General features: G+C 43.8%; 1 protein-coding gene across 2 annotated transcripts in view; it reads left to right on the top strand.

Annotated features, from left to right (window-relative positions):
- LOC144604950 (proton myo-inositol cotransporter-like) overlaps nt 1–21,578 on the top strand; it is a 110,432-nt gene that overhangs the window by 4,848 nt on the left and 84,006 nt on the right. The window contains exon 2 of one of the 2 annotated variants that reach the window (XM_078419872.1): nt 19,514–19,673. The exons of the other annotated variant lie outside the window; for it this stretch is intronic. Coding sequence (XP_078275998.1) covers nt 19,514–19,673 — 160 coding nt within the window. The remainder of the gene's footprint in view (nt 1–19,513; nt 19,674–21,578) is intronic. 2 annotated transcript variants of the gene reach the window in all.

Consider the following 21,578-nt stretch of genomic DNA (forward strand, 5'->3'; position numbering starts at 1 on the left):
ATAAATTTATCATCAACTGAATTTAAATTTGTTTCCAAAAATAATTCAATTTGTCCTCGAATAAAATCACAAAAGTCTTGCCTTTTCAATAGTAAAGAGTTGAGTCTCCATCTATAGACTGACTGTTCTTTATCTGGCATCGTAATTTTCATTAATAATGGTGAGTGATCCGATAACAATCTAGCCTTGTAATCTATTTGTATTATTCTACCCCTTAATTGAGCTGAAATCAAAAATAGATCTATTCTAGAATATGTATCATGTCTATTGGAATAAAAGGAGTAGTCTCTTTCCCTGGGATGGCTTTTCCTCCAAACATCTATTAAATCTAAATGTTCCATTAAATTCAAGGTTGTCTTCGCTGCTCTTGTCCTTGTCCTTGTCCTTGATGATCTATCCATTACTGGATCTAAACAAGAATTGAAATCTCCCCCTATCAATATATTTTCATGTGCTTCCTCCAGATTTAAAAAGGTACCCTGCACAAACTTCTCATCATCTATATTTGGTGCATATATATTCATTAAGGTCCACAATTCTGAGAAAATTTGACAATGTACCATTACAAATCTACCTACTGGGTCACTTACAATATTTTGTATCTTAATTGGTAGCGTTTTCTTAAATAGGATAGCAACCCCTCTTGCTTTTGAGTTAAAAGAAGATGCGACCATACTTCCTACCCAATCTCTCTTTAACTTTTGATGCTCTTTTTCCGTTAGATGTGTTTCTTGCAAGAAAGCTATATCTACTTCCAATTTTTTCATCTGTGTTAAAATTCTCTTCCTTTTTATCGGTCCATTTCACATTATAGCGTAAAAAAATTAATGTGTTATCCATTCATTCCTTTTTTTTTTTTCCTTTTCCTTTTTTTTTTTCCTTTTTCCTTACCTTGATACCTCTTCCGGTATTTACATTGTGCTGTATTTCAGTGTGCTCCCCTCCATAGTCCAGGTATAAAAACAGAAAAGAAATAAGAAAGATAGAGAAATAGACCCTCCCTCTAATGTTGTTAATAAATAGATTAGCAACATTACCCCCCTCTATTATACGAGGTGTGGTCTGCACCATACTTGTGCCCATGATTATGGTGGAGCATCCACATTCTCCAACCCCCCCCCGATATATCAAGTACTTCTAAAAATTAACAATCCTTAATACAGTTAATCCCCTCTATAGTATACAGATATTATTAATAATCAATCATTCATGAATCTTCTTAAGCATTTCTCGATGGCAATTCTTCCGCATACTCTTCTGCTTTGACAAAGTCTTTAAAAAAATTATTTTCTCCAGTGTTGATCATAATCTTCAAAGTAGCCGGATGCAGTACAGTAAACTTATAGCCTTTCTTCCATAGAACATTTTTGGCCTTATTAAATTCTTTTTTTCTGCTCAACAAGGCATTACTGATGACTGGGTAAAAGATTATTTTAGTGCCTTCATGTTCTATTGGTTTTCCCTCTCTTATATTATTCCTGACTGTTTTGAAAACCAATTCTCGATCTTGGTATCTTAAAAATTTAATCAACACAGATCTTGGCTTTTGATTAGCCGAGGGTTTCGGTCTTAGAGCCCTATGTGCTCTTTCTATTTCCATCCGACCTTGTTTATCTATTCCCAGAGTGGTCACTATCCAATCTTGAAAAAAGTTAATTGGGTCTTCCCCCTCCACTCCCTCTGGCAAACCAACAATTTTAACATTATTTCTCCTGCTATAGTTTTCCAAGGCATCCAACTTCTCCGCCGTCTTTTTGCTTTCAATTGCTGCTGCAGTAATACTGTCTTCATTTTTTTCCACTCTAGATTTTAACATTTCATTTTTCCATTTGCATATTATCCACTTTATTTGTCACTGTTTGAAATTTCTCCTCCATTTTTTTCAAAGTCTTATGAAATTTCTTGTTATCTCTCCTCATTAATTTGTTATCTCCTTCAATTTTTCTTAAGCCTGTTAATAATTTCTTGAAGCATCGTTTTCATATTAGTCTCTGTATCTTCTTGCTTTTCTTCTTCTACCTCATTTCCACTTCCACTGCTAGTGGAGTCTCCCGTTACCTCATCGTCACTCGAGTCCGAAACTCCAGACACAACATCAGCAGCCTCTCGGCAAACAGTGGGCCTTTTTGGTAACTCACGGCGACTCCCTCGTATTTTGACCCGAGTCAAAGAGCGCTTGCTGGGAGTAGTAGACTCCAGCTTCATACCGGAGCCCTCCCCAGACTCACCGCCTGCCGAGGGGTCACCAAATCTAGTCCCCTGCTCCATCAGAGCTGTGGGCCTACCTTCGATATTCATTCAGATAATAATCTGCCTTCCTAATCTTACCACCAAAGTGAATAACCTCACATTTATCCACATTAAACTGCATCTGCCCACTCGCACAACCTGTCCAAGTTACCCTGCAACCTCATAGCATCTTCCTCACAGTTCACACTGCCACCCAGCTTTGTGTCATCTGCAAATTTGCTAATGTTACTTTTAATCCCTTCATCCAAGTCATTAATGTATATTGTAAATAGCTGCGGTCCCAGCACCGAGCCTTGCGGTAACCCACTAGTCACTGCCTGCCATTCTGAAAGGGACCCATTTATTCCCACTCTTTGCTTTCTGTCTGCCAACCAATTTTCTAACCATATCAGTACCTTACCCCCCAATACCATGTGCTCTAATTTTGCCCACTAATCTCGTATGTGGGACCATGTGGGGCTTTCTGAAAGTCGAGGTACACTACATCCACCGGCTCTCCCCTGTCCATTTTCCTAGTTACATCCTCAAAAAATTCCAGCAGATTAGTCAAGCATGATTTCCCCTTCGTAAATCCATGCTGACTCGGAACGATCCTGTTACTGCTATCCAAATGCTCCGCAATTTTGTATTTTATAATTGACTCCAGCATCTTCCCCACCACTGATGTCAGACTAACTGGTCTATAATTTCCTGTTTTCTCTCTCCCTCCTTTCTTAAAAAGTGGGATAACATTAGCTACCGTCCAATCCACAGGAACTGATCCTGAATCTACAGAACATTGGAAAATGATCACCAATGCGTTCATGATTTCTAGAGCCACCTACTTAAGTATCCTGGGATGCAGACCATCAGGCCCTGGGGATTTATCAGCCTTCAATCCCATCAGTCTACCATTTCCTGCCTAATGTGAATTTCCTTCAGTTCCTCTGTCACCCTAAGATCTCTGGCCACTAGAACATCTGGGAGATTGTTTGTAATTTCCTTAGCGAAGACAGATCCAAAGGACTGGTTCAACTAGTCTGCGATTTCCTTGTTCCCCATAATAAATTTCCCCGCTTCTGCCTTCAATGGATCCACATTTGCCGTAACTATTTTTTTCCTCTTCACATACCTAAAGAAGCTTTTACTTTCCTTCTTTATATTATTGGCTAGCTTACCTTCATACCTCATCTTTTCTCCCCATATTGCCTTTTTAGTTATCTTCAGTTGCTCTTTAAAAGAGTCCCAATTCTCTGGCTTCCCGCTCTTCTTTGCTATGTTATACTTCTCTTTTATTTTTATGCTGTCCTTGACTTGTCAGCCACGGGTGCCTCTTACTCCCCTTAGAATCTTTCCTCCTCTTTGGGATGAATTGATACTGCAACTTCTGCATTATTCCCAGGAATATCTGCCATTGCTGTTCCACTGTCTTCCCTGCTGGGGTCTCTTTCCAGTTAAATCTGGCCAGCTCCTGCCTCATGCCTTTATAATCCCCTTTGCTATTCTGTAATACTGACACTTCTGATTTTCCCTTCTCCCTCTCAATTTGTAGATTAAACCATCATATTATGATCACTGCCTCCTAATGGCTCTTTTTAACCTTGAGTTCCCTTATCAAATCAGGTTTATTACACAACACTAAATCCAGAATTGCCTTCTCCCTGGTTGGCTCCAGTACAAGTTGTTCTAAGAATCCATCTAGGAGGCACTCCACAAACTCCCTTTCCTGGGGTCCAGTACCAACCTGATTTTCCCAGTCCACCTGCATGTTGAAATCTCCCATAACCACCGTCACATTACATTTGCGACATGCCAATTTTAACTCTTGATTCAACTTGCACCCTATGTCCAGGCTACTGTTTGGGGGCCTGCAGATAACTCCCATTGGGGTCTTTTTTACCCTTACAATTCCTTATTTCTATCCATACTGATTCTACATCTCCTGATTCTATGTCACCCCTTGCAAGGGAGTGAATATCATTCCTTACCAACAGAGCAACCCTACCCACTCTGCCCACCTGTCTGTCTTTTCGATACGTCGTATACCCCTTCAGTTTCCAGCCCTGGTCCTCTTGTAGTTGTGTCTCTATAATTCCCACAACATCATACTCGCCAATGTCTAACTGAGCCTCAAGCTCATCCACTTTATTTTTTATACTTCGCGCATTTAAATACAACACTTTAACTTCGTTATTCACCTCCCTTCTCGCACCGATCATTTTTGGTTTATAAAAAAACATGGACTGTCAGGCATACACACTGGCCCTATACCCTAACTCCATCTCTTACCATGGACTGTCTGGTGTACACTGGCCCTATCCCCCCCAACGTATCTCCCCTACATTGAGGACTGTGTTGGGGCTACCGCCTGCCCCCTTGCAGAACTCATGGACTTTATTAACTTCACTTGTCACATCTCTGCCTCAGATGTGGAATAATGATGCAGACACAATCTGTATGTTACATTAGTTAGTTTCTATGTTTATTGTCTCTCCTCCGGCCTTGCAGTATACAGCAAGAACACCTTCCAACTGTCCAGTCACTTGATACACAGGTCACGATATTTGCATATCATCATCAGACTCATCATCATGACATCCCTCCTTTACCAGAATTAAACTTTAAATTACTGTTCTTTCCCCCAATTAAACAATTCTTTACTCTTAAAAATTATTATGTTATTTTCCCTTAATACAAATATATAAATAATAACTTGCCACTAAATAAATGTCATATAATTACTAAACAAAACTATAATTATAGTCTATAACACAAAATCGTCATGTCTTTTGGGAACTCTCCTTTCACGTTTTGGACTTCCAGCTGGCACAAGAACATCAGTCTGTTGAATCTGCCAAAATGTTGTCATCCAGGCACCGTCTCTGCTCACCACCTGCGTCGCAGCCTGCTGCCTCTGGAACTCTGGTCACCACCTCAGGAATACTGGTTGGCTCAGAAACACCGGTCACCACCTCAGGGATGTCATCTGGCCCCTCTGAATCGGTAACTCTCGGTGGACTTTGGCCCCCCTCGATTCGAGTGTCTCTCGACGTGGACTATTTTACACTTGGTATATTCCTCTTGTAAATAACACCTTTTGGACACTTGACTGTCACCCTGCTACCGCTCCACGATACAACATTAACATATAACATATAACAACTACAGCATGGAAACAGGCCTGTCCGGCTCTACCAGTCCACGCCGACCATTCTCCCTGACCTAGTCTCATCTACCTGCACTCAGACCATAACCCTCCAATCCCCTCCTATCCATATACCTATCCAATTTACTCTTAAATAATAAAATCGAGCCAGCCTCCACCACTTCCACCGGAAGCCCATTCCATACAGCCACAACCCTCTGAGTAAAGAAGTTCCCCCTCATGTTACCCCTAAACCTTTGTCCCTCAATTCTGAAGCTATGTCCCCTTGTTGGAATCTTCCCCACTCTCAAAGGGAAAAGCCTACCCACGCTGTAGTTGACATCCTACCCACGTCAACTCTGTCCGTCCCTCTCATAATTTTAAAAACCTCTATCAAGTCCCCCCTCAACCTTCTACGCTCCAAAGAATAAAGACCCAACCTGTTCAACCTCTCTCTGTAGCCTAAGTGCTGAAACCCAGGCAACATTCTAGTAAATCTCTGTACCCTCTCCATTTTGTCGACATCCTTCCTATAATTTGGCGACCAGAACTGCACACCATACTCCAGATTCGGCCTCACCAATGCCCTGTACAATTTCAACATTACATCCCAACTTTTATACTCGATGCTCTGATTTATAAAGGCAAGCATACCAAACGCCTTCTTCACCACCCTATCGACATGAGATTCCACCTTCAGGGAACAATGCACAGTTATTCCCAGATCCCTCTGTTCCACTGCATTCCTCAATTCCCTACCATTTACCCTGTACGTCCTATTTTGATTTGTCCTACCAAAATGCAGCACCTCACACTTATCAGCATTAAACTCCATCTGCCATCTTTCAGCCCACCCTTCCAAAAGGCCCAAGTCTCTGTAGACTTTGAAAATCTACCTCACTATCAACTACTCCACCTATCTTAGTATCATCTGCATATTTACTAATCCAATTTGCCACACCATCATCCAGATCATTAATGTAAATGACAAACAACAGTGGACCCAACACAGATCCTTGGGGCACTCCACTAGACACTGGCCTCCAACCTGACATACAATTGTCAACCGTTACCCTCTGGTATCTCCCATTCAGCCATTGTTGAATCCATCTTGCAACCTCACTATTAATACCCAACGATTTAACCTTCTTAATCAACCTTCCATGTGGAACCTTGTCAAATGCCTTACTGAAGTCCATATAGACAACATCCACAGCCTTGCCCTTATCAATTTCCCTGGTAACCTCTTCAAAAAATTCAAGAAGATTAGTCAAACATGACCTTCCAGGCACAAATCCATGTTGACTGTTTCTAATCAGGCCTTGATTATCCAAATAATTATATATATTGTCCCTAAGTATCTTTTCCATTAATTTTCCCACCACAGATGTCAAACTAATAGGTCTATAATTGCTAGGTTTACTTTTAGAACCTTTTTTAAACAAAGGCACAACATGCGCAATGCGCCAATCTTCCGGCACCATCCCTGTTTCTAATGACGTTTGAAATATTTCCGTCATAGCCCCTGCTATTTCTGCACTAACTTCCCTCAATGTCCTAGGGAATATCCTATCAGGATCTGGAGACTTATCCACTTTTATATTCTTCAAAAGTGTCCGTACCTCCTCTTCTTTAATCATCCTAATTTCCATCACTACTCTACTTGTTTCGCTTACCTCACATAATTCAATATCCTTCTCCTCGGTAAATACCGAAGAAAAGAAATTGTTTAATATCTCCCCCATTTCTTCCGGCTCAGCACATAGCTGTCCACTCTGACTCTCTAATGGACCAATTTTATCCCTCACTATCCTTTTGCTATTGACATATCTGTAGAACCCCTTGGGGTTTACTTTTACATTACTTGCCAAAGCAGCCTCACATCTTTTTTTCGCTTTTCTAATTTCCTTTTTAAGATTCCTTTTACATTCTTTATATTCCTCAAGAACCTCATTTACTCCCTGCCGCTTATATTTATTGTATATCTCCCTCTTTTTCCGAACCAAGTGTCCAATTTCCCTGGAAAACCACGGCTCTTTCAAATTATTATTCTTTCCTTTCCACCGAACAGGGACATAAAGACTCTGTACTCTCAAAATTTCACCTTTAAATATCCTCCATTTCTCTATATTATATCCTTTTCATAAAACAACAATTTCCATTTCACTCCTTTTAAATCCTTTCTCATCTCCTCAAAATTAGCCTTTCTCCAATCCAAAATCTCAACCCTTGGTCCAGATTTGACCTTCTCCATAATGATATTGAAACTAATGGCATTATGATCACTAGACCCAAAGTGCTCCTCAACACATACCTCCGTCACCTGACCCATCTCATTTCCTAACAGGAGGTCCAACACTGCCCCTTCTCTGGTAGGCACCTCTACGTATTGCTGCAAAAAACTATCCTGCACACATTTTACAAACTCCAAACCATCCAGCCCTTTAACAGAATGTGATTCCCAGTCTATATACGGAAAATTGAAATCACCCACAATCACCACTCTGTGCTTACTACTAATATCTGCTATCTCCTTACATATTTGCTCTTCCAATTCTCGTTCCCTATTTGGCGGTCTATAATACACCCCTATAAGTGTTGCTAAACCTTTCTCATTTCTGAGTTCCACCCAAACAGCCTCCTTAATCGAGCCTTCTAGTCTGTCCTGCCAAAGCACTGCTGTGATATCCTCCCTGACAAGCAATGCAACACCCCCACCTCTTGCCCCTCCGATTCTATCACATCTGAAACAATGAAATCCTGGAATATTTAATTGCCAATCGCAACCCTCCTGCAACCATGTTTCACTGATCGCCACAACATCATACTTCCAGATGTCAATCCAGGCTCTAAGCTCATCCACCTTTCTTACAATGCTCCTAGCATTAAAATATACACATTTAAGGGACCCATCATTTCTTATTCTCAGTTTATTTCTTTTCCCTTCTTTCTCTCCTACATATTGGGTCTGAGTGTTTCCCTTTTCTGCCTCCTGCCTCACACACTGCCTATTAGCTATCTGTGTTTGAGTCCCTCCCCCCAACCGTACTAGTTTAAAGTCTCCGCAGTTATTTTAGCAAATCTCCCCGCCAGGATATTGGTTCCCCTCGGGTTCAGATGCAACCCGTCCTTTTTGTACAGGTCATACTTCCCCCAGAAGAGGTCCCAATGATCCAGAAACTTGAAACCCTGCTCCCTGCACCAGTTCCTCAGCCACGTATTTATCCTCCACCTCACTCCATTCCTATTCTCACTATCGCGTGGCACAGGCAGTAAGCCTGAGATTATTACTTTGGAAGTCCTTTTTTTTAACTCTCTTCCTAGCCCCCTGAATTCTCTTTTCAGGACCTCTTCCCTTATCCTACCTATATTGTTGGTACCTATATGTACCACGACCTCTGGCTCCTCTCCCTCCCCTTTCAGGATATCCTGGACACGCTCAGACACATCCCGGACACCGGCACCAGGGAGGCAAACCACCATCCGGGTCTCCCGACTGCGTCCACAGAAACGCCTATCTGACCCCCTCACTATAGAGTCCCCTATTACTACTGCTCTCCTCTTCCTTTCCCTACCCTTCTGAGCAACAGGGCCGGACTCCTTGCCAGAGGCCCGGGCACCGTCGTTGCCCCCAGGTAGGCTGTCCCCCCCAACAGTACTTAAACAGGAGTACTTATTTCCAAGGGGTACAGCCACCGGGGTACTCCCTAGTCCCTGCCTCTGTTCCTTGCCCCCCCTAACAGTGACCCACTTGTCTACCTCCCGTGGTCTAGGAGTGACCACCTCCCTGTAACTCCTATCTATAACCTCCTCACTCTCCCTGATCAGACGGAGGTCATCAATCTGCCGCTCCAGGTTCCTAATACGGTCCCTTAGGAGCCCCATCTCGTCACACCTGGCGCAGATGTGGATGTCTGGAAGACTATCAGACTCCCAGATTCCCCACATCTGACACCCAGAACAAAAAACTGCCCTGGCAGTCATACTCTCCAAACAAAGCCCCGCGCTCAGTTACTAAACCTACCGCCCGGCCGCTACTCCAACCGCTCCAACCGCCCACCCAAAAGAACTGAGTGATCTCCTGGGAGAGGCGAAAAACCGGATAAAAAACCCAGGCCAATTTGGGAAAAAATCCGTGAAATTCCTCTCCGACCCCAAGCTAGGCGATCGAAACTAGTCCGGGAGATCACACAGGTCTTACTCCTTACTATCCCCACACAATCCCCACACACTACTTCCCAAGCAACACAGCTTGGTGCTGCTTGCTGCTGCTGCTTGCTACTCTGCTGCTTGCTACTCTGCTGCTTGCTACTCTGCTGCTTGCTACTCTGCTGCTTGCTACTGCTGCTTGCTACTGCTGCTTGCTACTGCTGCTTGCTACTGCTGCTTGCTACTGCTGCTGCTTGCTACTGCTTGCTACTGCTTGCTACCTCTGCTGCTTGCTACTGCTTGCTACTGCTTGCTACTGCTGCTGCTTGCTACTGCTGCTTGCTGCTGCTGCTGCTACTGCTGCTACTGCTGATTGCTGCTGCTATTGCTGATTGCTGTATGGCTGGCAATGGTAAGGAGTGTCCATCTTACCACCATCATCTCGCCTCACAAGTACGTCATCACCTGGCATTATTTCTGAGTGCCTGGCTCCTCGTTTCAAGTCAGCATACCATTTTGCCGCACCTTTCTTTTCAGCATCACAATCTCTCAGCTCCTGGTCTTCCGTGATCTCTCGCACTTCTGGCATTTTAGTGCGAATTTTCCTTCCAAACAAGGCTACTACAGGGCTTTTCCCTGTCATTGAGTGAGTGGTCGCCCAATATACAGCTACGTATGCTAGCAGCGCCTCCTTCCAGTTTTTCTCTTCGGCATGCTCGATTTGTATCCTCTTTAAGGACTGGTTTTGTCTCTCTACTTCTCCTAAATGTGGCCATTTAGGAGTCACCTTGTGATGATGAATACCTGTGGTTCTCATGTACTCGGCAAACGTCTCGGAAACAAACTGGCCCATTGTCGGAGTACAATGTAACAGGCACCCCGTGTCTGGCAAAAATTTCTGCTAATGCCTCTACAGTCTTTTCTGCCGTAGTTGACTTCATCACTGACTGCATACTCATAGTATGTGCTGTAGTAGTCTACCACTACCATAATTGATTCACCTGTTGGAAGTGGTCCAAGAAAGTCAACCCATGGTCCTGTTGGCAACTTTGTACTTCTAACTGGTTCTGGTGGGTTGCTCCTCATCTCGGTTGCATTCTGATGTTCACGTGCATCTGCAACAGCTTTCACTTTAGCAGTTGCCGGGTTCAGCCCTTCACTTGTGAGTCTGTGTCCCTTGAAATCCATCTCAGAGATGCCAAACTTGCACTTGGCTTCATTCACAGTGAGTCCTGCTTGAAGTTTAGTCAACACTAGCTTCAATCTCCTGTCAAGCTCTTCACGAATTGATGCATGGACGATGAAGTCATCTGATATGTTTGCTGCTCCTGGTACCCCCTGAATCACACTGTGGATTTCATACTGATAGATCTCAGGGGCAGCATTGATTCCAAACATCAGTCTTTTCTACCGGTATAATCTGCAGTGAGTGACAAATGGTGTCACCTCTCTTGACTCTGGATGTAATTCCAATTGGTGATATCCCCACTTGAGATCAATATTGGAAAATACTTTACTGGTTGATAACTCTTGCAGCACCTCATCGATCGTTGGAATTGGGTGTCTTTCTCTGATTATTGCTTCATTGGCTCTCCTCATGTCCACGCAGTCTGATGTCATTATTGGGTTTCGGCACTATCTCTACTGGACTCGCCCATGGTGTTGAATGTTCAACTGGCTCAATAATGTCCTGATCAATCAACTCCTTGATTTTAGCTTCTACTTTTCCATGAAGTCCAAATGGCGTTCTCCGCACCGGTTGTGCTCTCGGCTTAACAGTTTCATCAATGGCTAACTTCACTTTCGATTTTCCAACCCCTTGGAATACTGAGTGAAATTCCTGCCTCATCTCATATGACTGCACTGAATTGACATGCACTCTCATGTGAAGCACTCCCAGCTCTCGAGCTGTACTTATTCTGTGCAGGGGTTCTCCTTTCTCTTCTATCACCACGAATTCTGCATCAGATTTACTATCTCCAACTTCTACTTTAGCCGTGAAACATCCCTTTCTCCCTTGCCTTGGAAGATTCACTCTTGTTGTAATCACCTGTACTGTCCCTGGCTTTACTTTTACATTTCTTTGCAAAATGATCTTTGCCTCCACACTTCCTACATGTTCTACCTTTTGCCGGACAACATGCATCTTTCCCTATGTGACCCTTGTTGCCACACCTGTAACACTCAATCTCACGTTCAGGCTTACTTCTTGGTCTACTGTGGGACAGCCAGTTAACTTGCCAAGTCTTAGAACCTTTCAATTTCATGCTATGAAATTGTCCCTCAACAGCTTCCAGTGCTGCTGCAATCGACAAAGCATCATTAAGGTTTAACTCACTGCCTTTTTCTAGCAGCCTTCTCCTGAGCTTGTCTGACCTGCAATGCTGGACAACCTGATCCAATATCTGTTTTTCCACACCAGCTGCCACATATTTGCATCTTACAGACACCTATCGGAGTCTCCTCACAAATTGAGCAACAGTTTCGCCCTCTTCCTGTTTTGTTTTACGGATTAAATGGCATTGAAATGTAGCATTCGGCACCACCACATAATGACTGTTCAATGCCTCACCGGTTTTCTTATAGTCATCCTTCATTCCGATGTCAGAGAGTGTTTTAAACATTTCTCTTCACCGCTGGCCCAGCGGTGAAGAAAAGCAGCGCTCTCTGCTGCGCCTTCTGCCCTGGCGTACTCTCATCACGAAGGAGCCCTCGACTGTCGGCGTAGGCTTCAAATTCCTCCAGCCACGCTTTCCATTTCACGCTGATGGTACTAACATCACCTGTCAGATCGAAGTGTGGAACTCCACGAAGTGCTAAGAAATCAGCGACTGCCATTATGACCTTTTTCTAACCTTTTCTCCAGCAGGTAGTTACAGATCCAAAATATCCAAATCTAAAATATCCTCGTCGCCTATGTCACGTCTCCGCCTCAGATGTGGAATAATGATGCAGACACAATCTGTATAAGTTACATTACTTAGTTTCTATGTTTATTGTCTCTCGTGACTACAACCTCCGGCCTTGCAGTACACAGCAAGAACACCTTCCAACTCTCCAGTCACCGGATACACAGGTCACGATATTTGCATATCATCATCATGATGACTCATCGTTATGACACCACTAACTTCCACCTTTGCCCTCAAATTCACGTAGACTAAAGATAGACACAAAACGCTGGAGTAATGGGTCACGTTTCGGGTCAAGTCTGAAGAAGGGTCTTGACCCAAAACGTCGCCCATTCCTTCTCCAGGTGCTGCCTGTCCCGCTGAGTTATTCCAGCTTTTTGTGTTTATCTTCGGTTTAAACCAACATCTGCAGTTCCTTTTCACACACTTCATGTGGACTATCTTGGACACCGTTCTCCCCTTTCTTGATCGTAGTCAATCTCCTGTGATAGAGGGACCATTGACTGACGTAGAGTTTGAAGAAGCATCTTGACCCAAAACATCACCTATTCCTTTTCTCCAGAAATGTTCCCAGACCTGCTGAGTTCTGCCAGCATTTAGTGTCCATCTTCTATTACAACCCAACTGACTCCTACAGTTATCTGGACTACACTTCTTCCCACCCTGCCTCTTGCAAAGACACTATCTCCTAGTCCCAATTCTTCTGTCTCTGCCACATCTGCACCCAAGATGAGGTGTTCTATACTAGGACGTCTAAGATGTCCTCATTCTTTGAGCAATGGGGGAGTGCTCCCCTTCTATCAGAAAGAAGCACTTGCATGTGTCTCCTCTGTATCCTGTAGTTCTGCTCCTGCTCCCCTTCCCCCCCACCCAGTCTCATCAGGGACAGAGTACCCCAAGTCCTCTCCTTTTACCTCATCATCTGTCACATGCAACAAATCGTCCTTTTAACATTTTCGTCACCTCTAACAGGATCTCACCGCGAGTCATATCTTCCCATCTCCCCACCCCATCTGCTTTCTGTAGAGACCATTCCCTCTGCAATTCCCTGGTTCACTCATCCCTTCCTGCCCAAACCATCCCCTTCCTGCCCAAACCATCCCCTCCCCAGGAATTTCCCCCAGCAGCTGCAGGAGATGCACAGCTGCGTTTATACCTCCTCCCTTGAATTCATGCAGGGAGTCTATTCAGGTGAGGCAGACGTTTATTCACACCTCATCTACTGTCTCTTGGTGTGAGCTCCTATATATTGGCGAGACCAAGCATAGAAATGGCGATAATTTTGCTGAAAACTTGCACTGCGTCCACCTTGGCCAACGCAATCTCCTGGTTGCCAAACCTTTTAACTTCCCTTCCCACTCCCATACTGACCTTTCTGTCCTGGGCCTCCTCCACTGTTAGCGTGAGGCCATGCACAAATTGACGGATATTTTGCTTGTGCAGGTTACAACCCTCTTGATGTATCTAATTTCTGCATGTAACTTCGGTGCAGGCTCGAAGGGCCGAATGGCCTACTCCTGCACCTATTTTCTATGTTTCTAACTCTTGCAATCCTCCCCTCTTCCCTTGCCCCCTCCCCCGCACACAGTAATTGGCCTACTAGTTCCACTGTTCGTATCCTTGAATCCCCGTTGTTAGCACATCTTCCCCAGCCAACAATAGACCATTATTGACTCCACACTTCCTGAGGTCATCTGTTGCCAGCCCTCTATTTTTCTGGTCTTCTCCATCTTTCAATCGGCTGAAGGGTTCTGACCCGAAATTCCTTTTCTCTCGAGATGCTGCCTGACTCCAGCAATTTATGTCTATATCTTTGGTGTAAACCAGCATCTGCAGTTCCTTCCAACACTGTTAGGTGGTCGCCTGTTTAAAACAAAATGGTGCTGCTACTAATTTATAAGAAGGAACTGTAGATGATGGTTTACAAAAGAAGACTCGGGTGACGTTTCTTCAGAATGAAGAAAGGTCTCGACCTAAAACGTCACCTATCCATGTTTTCCAGCGATGCTGCCTGACTCGCTGAGTTACTCCAGCATTTCGTCATCTATTAATATTGCTTGCCACGTGAGGTGAAAATGCACAAGACGACCCCTTGTGTGCTTGAACAAGTCTTATTCCAGTAATTGTCCATATTCCGTGGTCATACAACGCAGCCTCTTCGGGACCAATTCCGCCATACCAACCGAGATTGTTTTCTCTTTTATCTGGGTTATGCTTCAACTCTTATTGGTCTTTGAGTGTAGTCCAGCATGTGGATAACCAGAAAGCTGGAGTACCCTCTACTTGCCTTCTGGGTTTAGTTGCAATTCTACACAAGATGTGATGGGTGTCATTAAGAAGAGACATGAGACTGGATGCTGAAATCTTGAGCAAAAAAGCAAAGTGAAAGAGGAACCCAGCAGATTGGGAAGCATCTGTCTTCCTCATAGTCTGAAGTCGAAAGGTACTTACTGACCTGGAACGTTGTCAGTCCACTTCCATCCTGATGCTGCCGAACCAGCTGAGTTCCTCCAGCACTTTGTTTTTGCTCAATGTATGTTATTAAACTGAAAAGTGAGTAAAATAAATGTTTGCAGCATGGTTTAAAGTATGAGAGGCTGGGTCTCTTTTTAACTGGAGTGCAGGAGACTGAGGGGTGACTGTTTTGAGGTATACAAAATCATGAAAGGTGATGATAAGGTTAATAGCCACAATCTTCCCCTAGGTAGTGGAGCATAAAAGTCCATGTATCTGTTGGTAGCATGGGGCATCGGTTTAAAGTGATGGGAAAAATGTAAAAGGAATCTGAAGGCTAACTACTTCCACAGAGAGTATGGTGGGCACATAGAACAAACTTCCAGAGGAAGTGGTAGACGCAGGGACAATTCTCCTATTTAAAAGACACTTGGGCAGGTACATTCTGAGGTTTATAGGCTGCGCAGAAGCAAGTGGTCTACTTAGCTGGTAGTCATGGATGAGTTGGGCCAAAGAGCCTGTTTCCATTTTGATAAGGTCTGACTCTGGGATGCCGAACTGCATTCCAGAAGAACGGGTTATCTTGACTGTGGCCCACGGCAACACAAATGCTTATCCTTTTCTTGGTATATTGTGGCTACAGTGCTCCACACTGAGACACTCTGCATTAACCTCCCAGAATGCCTCTTCATTCCATGACCCGCCACAATGGCAGCAGATACACAGTAACACTTTCACCCCTTCCAACTACATAAACCGAATTAACTAGGATATATTTCGCCATTACATTTGTAGCTGCTGTTAAATTCCTACAGTAGTGTAGTAGGACAACTTTGTTCATATGATGCATTTTCTTTCCAAGTCGGCTCTGAAAAGGAGCTAAATGTTGTCGTATTTGATGCCAACATCACCAGGATAAATAATAATAACTAAACTGGTGATGAAAAGTTAGTTTAACGTTAACAATCATGATAACTAGCCTAGATAACAATCATGATATCTTTTAATCGCAATGCTATGTCAAGGTTCTGCTTTAACAAATACTCAAATTGATAGCAAGGAATGTTCGTCGTTGCTTAAGCTTTTGAGTATTTTACACATTTGTACTTGTATTAGTGGATTTAAATTTGTAAATTAGTTCATCCTAATGGCTTGGTTCTGGTATGCATCATTCCCACCAAGGCCAGCATATCCTTCCTAAAGTGTGGTATCCAGAACTACTTGCACTGCGGTTACACGCGGGTTTTTATAATTCTGCAGCATAACTTCTGTCCTAATTTTCCTGCAATCAATTTCTAGTACTATGTTTATCACTTTAATTATTTTTATTTTACCTGTCCAGGACACTTTAAGATCTGTTGGGACTTTATTATGAACTAGACCAAGTGGACCCGTTGGGTCCATTCCTCATAGAGGGGGAACAGCTAAGGGGAGAGGGTGTGACTGAGTGAGCCGTGGACACAAAGCCTCTCCTCTATTGGTGTAGCACCCTCAATTTCCCCCCCCCCCCACTCAATCCCCCTTATCCCCCCCTCCACCCCCCACTGACCCACTCCATCCCCCCTACCCACCCCTACTTGCCCCTCCACTGCCCCCACCGCCACTCCCCCAGCCCTGCCTCCACCCCATCCCACCTCTATTTCCCCTTCCCCTCAACCCCACCCGACCCCGCCTCCCTCCCCTCACCCCCACGCCACTCTCTCCTCCCCACCCTCCCCTCACCCCCACGCCACTCTCTCCTCCCCATGCCACTCTTCCCCACGCCACTCTCTCCTCCCCACGCCACTCTCTCCTCCCCACGCCACTCTCTCCTCCCCACCCCACTCTCTCCTCCCCACCCCACTCTCTCCTCCCCACCCCACTCTCTCCTCCCCACCCCACTCTCTCCTCCCCACCCCACTCTCTCCTCCCCACCCCACTCTCTCCTCCCCACCCCACTCTCTCCTCCCCACCCCACTCTCTCCTCCCCACCCCACTCTCTCCTCCCCACCCCACTCTCTCCTCCCCACCCCACTCTCTCCTCCCCACCCCACTCTCTCCTCCCCACCCCACTCTCTCCTCCCCACCCCACTCTCTCCTCCCCACCCCACTCTCTCCTCCCCACCCCACTCTCTCCTCCCCACCCCACTCTCTCCTCCCCACCCCACTCTCTCCTCCCCACCCCACTCTCTCCTCCCCACCCCACTCTCTCCTCCCCACCCCACTCTCTCCTGCCCCCCACCGTCCCCCCTCTCCTGCCCCCCACCGTCCCCCTTCCCCCCACCCCACTCTCTTCCCCCACCCCCACTGCCCCCCTCCTTCACACTCCCCCCCACCCCCATTCTCCCCCTCCTTCCCCCACTCCCCCCCACCCTCACTCTCCTCCCCCCACCCCCACTCTCTCCTCCCCTCACCCCCACTACCCCCACCCTCCCCTCCACCCACTCGGCAGCCACACCCACTCTCCTCCGTGGAGCCGTTGGCGGCGAAAGCCACGTACACCCGTACGTTCAACGCTGACTGCCGAAGTGCGAGTCTCCGCCGGGGCCTTGCGAGGGGCCGAGGGCGGGGCCGGGAGAGGGGCAAGGGAACGACTGAGCCTGGGCGGCCCAGCTAGTGGCGGCCATCTTCTTTTGGCGAGTGAAGAGCAAATGAAGTTGAACGTCGCCCATTGTGACGTCATATGCTGAGGACTTTCAGGAAATGGGTTAAAAAGTGAATTTTTAAACTTTAAAATGTCTCTAGCTTTAAAAATGTAGCTTCAATTTCAATGAGAGGTGTTAGACGTTATGCCCAGGATAATGATGAGTAACATGGGCCAAAAATTGTGGTGCTATGGTGTACCATTTTGGCTGTGCGAACCAAAAAAGGTTGACACATACACACAAACACACAAACAAACACAGAGTTTTAGTAATACAATAATATATATAGATAGTTTTAAAGTATTTCAAGTGGAACCTATTGGAATTAAATACTTGGGAAATTTTGGTAGCTCTGATGCTGCCCTATAAAAAATCTTTCTAATGTTGGCTGAAGATTAATTTGCTTTCTCATGGGCATTAATAAACATGGTTAAAGATTTGTATATACTGAAAATAACACGGCATTTCTGTATGTTTATTGTGTGCATTCTAAATATTGAGTATATAAACAGGGCATAAATACCAAATGGGGCAGCTGGTCTTAGTAATCCTATAGGATCAGATGCAAGGGAAGGAAAAGCTCAGTAATACGAACCATTGAACTCTTTTTGTCATTTCGGATATTTTCTTTTACCTGTCCAGCACACTTTAATTATCTGCATGTTTGGACACAAGTAGCCCATTTTCTTTTGATCATTTAGAACATTTCTTTTTTGCTTTCATGTCAAAGAGGCATCACAGTGCAGACCACAGAACAGCTACTAATTGTTGTTGACCTTTTGTGTTGTAATATTTTGGGGATAACTTCTGTTTTGCACGCAATGTTTGAAACGTCAGAAAAATTGTTGGCACACTTGAGCACATATTTACGTTAATGCCTATGAATTGTGTTTAATTTCCACTAGTGATGCAACTGTAATTTGACTCCCAAGATGTTGATATCAGCTTGGATATATTTTCGGATACATGTGCTTACAGATTTTTGAACTGTCCCATGTGTGCTTCCTCACCTTTACTATATTTGGTAACCTTTTTCTTTGGATATTGTTACTTAACCATTGCAAGTCAGTGGAAGACTATTTCTTTGTTTGAAATAAAGTTCCATATCTTTGGAGCCTCTTTCAAATGCAGTTATTGTAAAGTCTGAGTATGAATGTTGTAGATAACATCTCTTATCTATTTTTCTCAATGATGTTATTTGCTTCCTTAAGTCATCTATTTAGTTTTAAAATAATTAATTTTAGTGCACTGTCGATATATGGAGGAGTTGGAAATATCAAATGCTAGAGGGCAAATCCTTAAGTTTAGAGGCGTGAAGTTTATAGGAGATGGGCAGGACAAGTTGGGTTTTTTTAAATGTAGAGTGGTGAGTGCCTGGAATGTGCTGCCTGGGGGTGGTGGCAGAAGTAGATATGATAGTGACATTTTAGTGATTTTTGGACAAGCACATGGATATGCAGAGAATGGGGAGTTGTGGATTATGTGCATGTCGATAGTGGTTTGTCTTGGCATCATTTTCAGTACAGGTATTATTGGCCAATGGGCCTGTTCCTTTGGTATACTGTTCTATGCACATTAAAAATAAAATAAAAATGTTGCCTTTATTCTTCTCCAAGTAGTTACTACATCTCAATCTAACAAGGTACAGAATCCATGAACAGGTTCCTCAATGTGTGCTAGGAAATATTAGTAACTTTGACTTCCTCTGAGCTCCTTGCAGAATCCAGTAGTTGCTTCTGTATGTAGTATCTTTGTAAATATTTGATGCATCTACATTTGGATGCCACATGCACTGAAATTCCAAACTGGCTTTTGCATATTTGGTTACGTTCCAACAGTTTACTATGGAACTATTATCAGAACGATTCAACATTATTTGTGATTGCCAAAATATACTGTCAGGTGGATAGTTGCTATGGATTCTGATATTTTCTACTTCGGGTGACTTTCATCTTCCAAAGAAATAATGTGTTCAGGTCTGCATATTCATTTTTTTCCAGGTCTCTCCTCCATGACAGTAACAGTATACATTGCAGAGGCTGCACCGTTCCACATGAGAGGACGATTAGTTACCATTAACACACTTTTCATAACTGGAGGACAATGTTTTGCAAGTATTATTGATGGAGTATTTAGTTACCTTGAAACAAATGGCTGGAGGTATGTAATGCAAATTTAAACTTTCTACCCCCCCCCCCCCCCCCCTTCCCCATGTTTTTACAAAGTTACTTATTTAGTCGTGTACATGCAAGAAAAAGTCCTAAATGATTCATAAATATTAAAATTTATATCTCCTTGCTGGTGTTTGAATAAATGTCAAGTGGAATACCCAAGATCATATTAAAATTTAACCTAATCAAACAAATATCCTTCCACATTTTTCTTAGTTTTATGGATACATGTGACTTTTAAGTGAATTAATTTCATAAATTTTTCTTCAGCCTGTTGTGTTACCCAAGTGGTTTCTTAACAGCAATGCATTTTGTCAATGCAAATGGTGGCATTTTGAACTGATTGGGGTGTTAGTCCTGTGTTAGGCTGTTATTATCTGCCAACTTTTATATTCAAATTCTTAACTCGGTGCCTTGAGGACATTGTATTTTATAACATTATAAATTGGAGTGCATTCAATAAAACAAGTTCTATTAATATAATATGTCTAAGTACTTATTTGCAAAGTGATGGATGAAAAAGAAAATTGTCTTGGAGTGGGCTATGACTAACTTCGACCACGATGGCTCCAATTAGATCAAATGACATCATAATGTGACTTTTCATTACTGTGATTCCTATCATTTCTATTGATTTCTATAGCATATAGAACAGTATGGCTGAGGAACCTGCCCTTTGACCCACAATGTCCGTCCCAAATATGATGCCAAGTTAAGCTAATCTCCTGTACCGGCTTGTGATCCATATCCTTCCATTCCCTACATATCCATGTCTATCATAAATGCCACTCTCATAACTGCCTCCTAATGCATTTGCACTAAAGTCCTATAAAGTTGCAACATGACTTAATTGTACTCAAAGCCACAATCATTTGTTCCAATTTTGACAACTTTGTTTATACAGTTTAGAGCTCATTGAAAGTGAAATCGGGCAGTAACTGTTTGGTGCTACCCATTGATGGAGTAACTACTTTGGTTCTGTCTTCACTAAGGAAGACATAAATAATCTGCCGGAAATAGCAGGGGACCGGGGGTCAAATGAGATGGAGGAACTGAGTGAAATCCAGGTTAGTCGGGAAGTGGTGTTGGGTAAATTGAATGGATTAAAGGCCGATAAATCCCCAGGGCCAGATAGGCTGCATCCAGAGTGCTTAAGGAGGTAGCCCCAGAAATAGTGGATGCATTAGTGATAATTTTTCAAAACTCTTTGGATTCTGGAGTAGTTCCTGAGGATTGGAGGGTAGCTAATGTAACCCACTTTTCAAAAAGGGAGGGAGAGAGAAAACGGGGAATTACAGACCAGTTAGTCTAATGCTAGAGTCAGTTATTAAAGATGTGATAGCAGCACATTTGGAAAGTGGTGAAATCATTGGACAAAGTCAGCATGGATTTATGAAAGGTAAATCATGTCTGACGAATCTTATAGAATTTTTCGAGGATGTAACTTCTAGCGTGGATAAGGGAGAACCAGTGGATGTGTTATATCTGGACTTCCAGAAGGCTTTCGACAAGGTCCCACATAAGAGATTAGTATGCAAACTTAAAGCACACGGTATTGTGGGTTCAGTATTGATGTGGATAGAGAACTGGCTGGCAGACAGGAAGCAAAGAGTAGGAATAAACGGGTCCTTTTCAGAATGGCAGGCAGTGACTAGTGGGGTACCGCAAGGCTCAGTGCTGGGACCCTAGCTATTTACAATATATATTAATGATTTGGACGAGGGAATTGAATGCAACATCTCCAAGTTTGCGGATGACACGAAGCTGGGGGGGGCAGTGTTAGCTGTGAGGAGGATGTTAGGAGGCTGCAACGTGACTTGGATAGGTTAGGTGAGTGGGCAAAGGCATGGCAGATGCAGTATAATGTGGATAAATGTGAGGTTATCCACTTTGT

Source organism: Rhinoraja longicauda, chromosome 23 (assembly GCF_053455715.1).
Source record: "Rhinoraja longicauda isolate Sanriku21f chromosome 23, sRhiLon1.1, whole genome shotgun sequence".
Taxonomy (NCBI): Eukaryota; Metazoa; Chordata; class Chondrichthyes; order Rajiformes; family Arhynchobatidae; genus Rhinoraja; species Rhinoraja longicauda.